The sequence below is a fragment of the Pelobates fuscus genome, chromosome 12 (genome assembly GCF_036172605.1).
Source record: "Pelobates fuscus isolate aPelFus1 chromosome 12, aPelFus1.pri, whole genome shotgun sequence".
Classification (NCBI taxonomy): domain Eukaryota; kingdom Metazoa; phylum Chordata; class Amphibia; order Anura; family Pelobatidae; genus Pelobates; species Pelobates fuscus.
The window spans coordinates 139085850-139092238 of NC_086328.1; the positions used below are offsets into that span (position 1 = coordinate 139085850).

A 6389-nucleotide genomic window follows, 5' to 3' on the forward strand; every position below is an offset into this window, starting at 1 on the left:
TGTGATTTTTCTGATTAATCACGGATTATACCACATTTGTACATGGGTATTTTGCTCAGTTTTATTGTTTTTGTTTTTTTTTTGTCACTTTCTAAGTAAGATTAATGATAAAAATAATAAAGTATAATAATGTTGAGTGATTTACCAGAGTTAGTATTAGAGAGCTGGACAGGTTGAAGTCTGTTAAAGTCTGACTTTCTGGATCCATGTCTAGGTTACCTGTGTTTGGGAGAAGGTTCATTTCGTCCAGGTGAAGTTTATATCCATATTTGTTCTCCAGGTGAGGTTTCAGAATAAAGTTAGTAAATTTGGTGTCAACGTTGGAGGGACAGAAAGAGACATAAGCATCAAAGAGCCGACCATCTGCAGACAAGGACAGAGTCGTATGAAAGTGCCATTATGTTACCATAACATTTCTACAACCTTCTAGGAGGATCCCATGGTGGTGTGTGTGGACAATATTTGCCAACTCTACAATTAGTGCCAATTTGTTTTAAAGAAACACCAGTTCATTGTGACTATTGATGGGGCCATTAACATGATTCAGATTGTCTCTTTCATAAAAGACAATTTTGTGCGCGTGAATACTCACCACTTATTTCAGGGTCTCCATAATTGTCCCTGTGCCAAAGACGGACTTTGAGTCGGCACTTCAGATAGAGTATAGAGCCAACAACCAGCACAGTAAGAATGCAGAATGCAAACAAGACTGCGGCCACGTGACCAGCCTTTTCTATATAGAGAAAATAAAATAGGTCATGACACCCTGGGAAGTAACCGGTGCTTCGCAAAACATTCCATAACTCCAGTCATCTCTCGTCACACCATCATGGGGTTAGGGAGTCTGTATGGGTTCCCCAACACTAAGACACAAGGCAAATGCCAACAGGGTTATTCAATAAAGTAGGAATAGTGAGAAAGGATACTGAATTCAAAGAGAAAATAAAATGTAGGCAAAAATAGCTCAATTACAAAAGCTATCCAAGTCACTATGGTTTCAGTACGGCCAATTGGGTCTAAAGTTTGAAATTCATTTTTTTCTCTCCTTACAATTCACACTATAGTGAATACCCTGTCACTAACGACCTTATTTAGTGAATACCCTGTCACTAACGACCTTATTTAGTGAATATCCTGTCACTAACGACTTTATTTAGTGAATATCCTGTCACTAACGACCTTATTTAGTGAATATCCTGTCACTAACGACCGTATTTAGTGAATACCCTGTCACTATCGACCGTATTTAGTGAATACCCTGTCACTGTCGACCTTATTTAGTGAATACCCTGTCACTATTGACCTTATTTAGTGAATACCCTGTCACTAACGACCTTATTTAGTGACTATTCTGTCACTATCGACCATATTTAGTGAATACCCTGTCACTATCGACCGTATTTAGTGACTATTCTGTCACTATCGACCTTATTTAGTGAATACCCTGTCACTATTGACCTTATTTAGTGAATACCCTGTCACTAACGACCTTATTTAGTGACTATTCTGTCACTATCGACCTTATTTAGTGAATACCTTGTCACTATCGACCTTATTTAGTGAATATTCTGTCACTATTGACCTTATTTAGTGAATATTCTGTCACTATTGACCTTATTTAGTGAATATTCTGTCACTATTGACCTTATTTAGTGAATACCCTGTCACTATTGACCTTATTTAGTGAATACCCTGTCACTAACGACCTTATTTAGTGAATACCCTGTCACTAACGACCTTATTTAGTGAATACCCTGTCACTAACGACCTTATTTAGTGAATACCCTGTCACTAACGACCTTATTTAGTGAATACCCTGTCACTAACGACCTTATTTAGTGAATACCCTGTCACTAACGACCTTATTTAGTGAATACCCTGTCACTAACGACCTTATTTAGTGAATACCCTGTCACTAACGACCTTATTTAGTGAATACCCTGTCACTAACGACCTTATTTAGTGAATACCCTGTCACTATCGACCTTATTTAGTGAATACCCTGTCACTATTGTCCTTATTTAGTGAATATTCTGTCACTATTGTCCTTATTTAGTGAATACCCTGTCACTATTGTCCTTATTTAGTGAATACCCTGTCACTATTGTCCTTATTTAGTGAATACCCTGTCACTATTGACCTTATTTAGTGAATATTCTGTCACTATTGTCCTTATTTAGTGAATACCCTGTCACTATTGTCCTTATTTAGTGAATACCCTGTCACTATTGACCTTATTTAGTGAATATTCTGTCACTATCCCCTTATAATCATTGGAGACAGATACAGGGCCATTTGATGGGTTGGTAAGATAATGTTGTAAATCGCTACGGACTCTGTTGGCGTTATATAAAAATGGTAATAATAAAGTAAATACAGTGTGTATTCTGCTCTGTGAGTGCTACGTGCACGCACCCCTCCTCCCTCCCATTGTCAATGAAAACATGAAGTGGGAATACCTGTCCGGTGCAATGTGAAGGCGGCTGTTGTGTTTAGCAGATTACACGTAAACGTCCCATAATCCTCTGGACTAGTCATATTGACCTCAAGTATGCTGGAGAGGAACCTTTCAGAGATGTTAAATCCGCTCCTGGATGGAAAAACACTTGGTTTGAGACTTTATCATTTCTCAGGATTTGTAATATCATAGTGTCTGAGTGTATAACAGAGCTCCACAGCAATAATACTCCCAGTAATGTGTCTGAGTGTATAACAGAGCTCCACAGCAAGAATACTCCCAGTAATGTGTCTGAGCGTATAACAGAGCTCCACAGCAATAATACTCCCAGTAATGTGTCTGAGCGTATAACAGCGCTCTACAGCAATAATACTCCCAGTAATGTGTCTGACTGTATAACAGAGCTCCACAGCAATAATACTCCCAGTAATGTGTCTGAGGGTATAACAGAGCTCCACAGCAATAATACTCCCAGTAATGTGTCTTAGTGTATAACAGAGTTCCACGGCAATAATACTCCCAGTAATGTGTCTTAGTGTATAACAGAGCTCCACAGTAATAATACTCCCAGTAATGTGCCTGAGTGTATAACAGAGCTCCCCAGCAATAATACTCCCAGTAATGTGTCTGAGTGTATAACAGAGCTCCACAGCAATAATACTCCCAGTAATGTGTCTGAGTGTATCACAGAGCTCCACAGCAATAATACTCCCAGTAATGTGTCTGAGTGTATAACAGATCTCCACAGCAATAATACTCCCAGTAATGTGTCTTTAAACTACAATAAATGTGTTTAGAAATCAGTCTGTGTAAATACATTGTTTGTGTTCTAAATTACATTTTAGTTGGATAAATTGTGATTAAGTCACTCTAAGCTTCTTAGAAATGTGGTGCCCCTGCCCACAACCCCAAAATTTTAAAAAAAAGCGTCTCTCATGGTTCATTTGATAAATTGTGATTTGTGTCTACTGGTTTATGAAGGGTTAACGCAAGTTACAGGTGATTTTCAATGTGTTATTAAGTGGTGATAAATTCCAGAGAAGTGACCTTCCCTTTAATAGAGACATTCAATGCAGCGATTCATTGACTCCTGGGATTCTATTATGATACGGTGTCACTCTATGGAGCAAAACATTTTAAGGACATGTACAAGACCTCACAAATCCTCCTGTAAAACTGTATTGGAATTCGGAATTAGATTTTGTAATTTTTTTTTGTTTCCCAAGATCTCAAATGATTTTAGACATGTAACTACGAATGATAATAGCGGTATCAATGATTGCATTATACTGATAATATATCTACACAATTCCAAATGAGCTGGTACTCAGCATTAATAGTAATTAATGGCTCAGTATTAACAGCAGATGATTAATTAGCACAATGCCAAGCTTTGTCGAGTGCAGGAGACTAGATTACTCTGATATAGGAGAATGTTTAGTACGGTACTAGGTAGACGAGTTGGGTATCCGGATTGATACGCCATGGACAAATTTAAACATAAATACTGAGACCTGGGTCACTCTGACTTTAGGAATACGAAGTAAAACTGTGTTGATCGATAGCGCTCCTTTAACATATTACAATGTAATCCCAGGGATATCTTTTTACATGGTGTATATATTTGAATGTTGAAGTATAGAATTAAACAGATTATGTATTTTCTTTATAAAGAGTTGGTGGGCGTCATGATACCGAGGCTGTGTTGACACACAATTTCATTATTGGTGTTCTAGACTCTTGTTTCATTGCTCACCATATGCTATGCTGCTCTCTGTACTGGGCATCCACCGTGCTCCTGTCCTTTAACCAAGACACATCCCCATGACAGGTGTCCAGCACACGAAATGTACAGTTTAGAGATATATTCGATCCCAGCAGCGGCCACAAATCCTGCTCACTGGGGCTGGGGGAGAGGAGATGGGGGAGCCCCCCACATGCAGCATCTGATGAGAAAAGACAAGTAGACAAGGCCTCAGTAGAGAATGAACCTGTTTATCCATGCATTTTTTGTTTGTTTTTATTTGGGGTGTAGCATTTTGTTTATTGTGTTTTTTCAGCACGATTGTGTGAGTATTTTATTGTTTAATTTAATGAGATGTTTATACTACCTTCAACTGAGTCATTTTTAGTTATTCGCTCCCCAAGGAGTCATGGCCTACACTTAATGGACACATTTAAAGGAATAAAGTGGAAATGAGAGGTCTGAATAATCTTTGCTGCACCAGAGAGGGAAGTATGGGGGGCTGGTGCTGGTAGCCTCACTTAGAAATCGTTTGCAGACCCCAGTGGGATGTCGGTGGTTTAAGGTCCTTCAGTGTTCCTTTTATTTATTGATGATTTATTCAGTATAATGTCGAAATGAAATATGAACACACCTGGAATTCACATTTGTGCGTGATACAATACTAAATATTACAGACACATAGTGACTAGTCGAAGTTTATATTTGACTGTGACCTACATACAGGGCAATGACACAATGACTGGTTTCAATATAACTGTGTTTATGGAACTTTCTTAACCATTGAGGTGCTTAGTACGAAGAGTCCTTTATTGTATCTGAATTATTGAGTAATCACCCTCTCAAATGTAACCATAACCCTGACCTCAGCAATGATATAAAATGGTACCTAATCAAGGTAATTAAACAGGGCATTAAATGAGCCATTCTCCTGATTACACATTATAAATCACATTAGAAGATAAGTTATGTTCCTTTAGTGTGAAGGTTACAATGTGCATTCAATATGTCACAGGGAGGAGGTGAAACTCTAGAACGGTTATGTGATGTTAAGCATGACTCCAATCATCATGGGGTCAGCCGAACATTAACAGGCCATCAGCGACATGGATCGACAAGTGGCACCGCCAGGTGTGCCCAGTCTCACCCTGCTGTGCTAGGGGTGTAACAACACAGTGCTTATTCTCACCAGCCATCTGCATGGGGCGTCTGTCCAGCCAGGTACAGGGAGGTATCAGGAAACTGCGGAGAGACAGACACAAAAACCAGGTGACACAGACACACAAATACACTGAAATAACCTAATCCTGGCACAACTCCTCTCTGATCATTGTAAACATGTGACAAGATCAGTGTATACAACACAAGTGTACATCCCAGATAATAAGGAACAAAGTGACCTGTGCAAGGTCGCACAAACACAGCTACCTGTCTAGATTAAGCTATTTGCAAAGTGAAACGTGAAACACAAATTCACTGATCCACAGCGGAATCCAGGAGATAACGTATCAGACAAGAAATGGAGAGAGCCTGGAGGAGGAAGCAATGAAAATGAGCTGACATGACAGAGACAGTATAATCATTGTACAATGGAGCAAAGTCCAACTTACTGACACAGCATGGCACATACATACCCGCCCCTGCACACTAAGAGAGGTGGTGGGGTGGGCACACTAAAAGAGGTGGTGGGGTGGGCACACACCACTGGCAGGTAATAAAACACCTTGCAGGTATAAGAACTCCCAGAAAGGAGAGAGGAATAGAAAACAGACAGATAATAACACTGGGATGAACTGATCATGGAGCAAGGATAAGAAAGCCAGCTGTTACCTGCACTCACTGAATGTTCACTGCCTCTGCTGTGCTTCACTGACTGGCACCCACAACACCTGTGGAGGAAGGTTCAGAGGGCGGAGCAATGAAAGCAGGAAGTGAATTCCTACCTGTGCAATGCATGTGGATGGCTGCTCAATGTGCACACGCTTGTACTGCTGACATTAACAAACAGAAAGAAAACACGAGACACAGAAACACAACGATCTGAAATCTAACAGAAAATACCACTTACATGCAAATACAAAGCAGAACAGACAAACACAAAACAAAACTCACCTGTATGACATTACACACAATGACAATAAATACAGACACACTACAAATCATTATACTCCATGGGGAGGACTCAGG

General features: G+C 39.6%; 1 protein-coding gene across 4 annotated transcripts in view; it reads right to left on the minus strand.

Moving 5' to 3' along the window:
* The window catches only part of SIGIRR (single Ig and TIR domain containing), a 25482-nt gene extending 19312 nt beyond the window's left edge, over nucleotides 1-6170 (minus strand). Inside the window, exons 1-6 of one of the 4 annotated variants that reach the window (XM_063438425.1) lie at nucleotides 6146-6170; nucleotides 5392-5444; nucleotides 4215-4404; nucleotides 2460-2590; nucleotides 593-733; nucleotides 220-363 (exon numbers count right to left, since the gene is read on the minus strand). In XM_063438425.1, the coding sequence (XP_063294495.1) occupies nucleotides 220-363; nucleotides 593-733; nucleotides 2460-2590; nucleotides 4215-4404; nucleotides 5392-5404 (619 nt within the window). In that variant the 5' untranslated portion in view covers nucleotides 5405-5444; nucleotides 6146-6170. Of the gene's footprint in view, nucleotides 1-219; nucleotides 364-592; nucleotides 734-2459; nucleotides 2591-4214; nucleotides 4405-5391; nucleotides 5445-5630; nucleotides 5702-6032; nucleotides 6123-6145 lie in introns of those variants that run through there. The other 3 variants (XM_063438426.1, XM_063438423.1, XM_063438424.1) reach the window with 3 other exon arrangements.
* Between the last annotated feature and the right edge of the window lie 219 nt (nucleotides 6171-6389).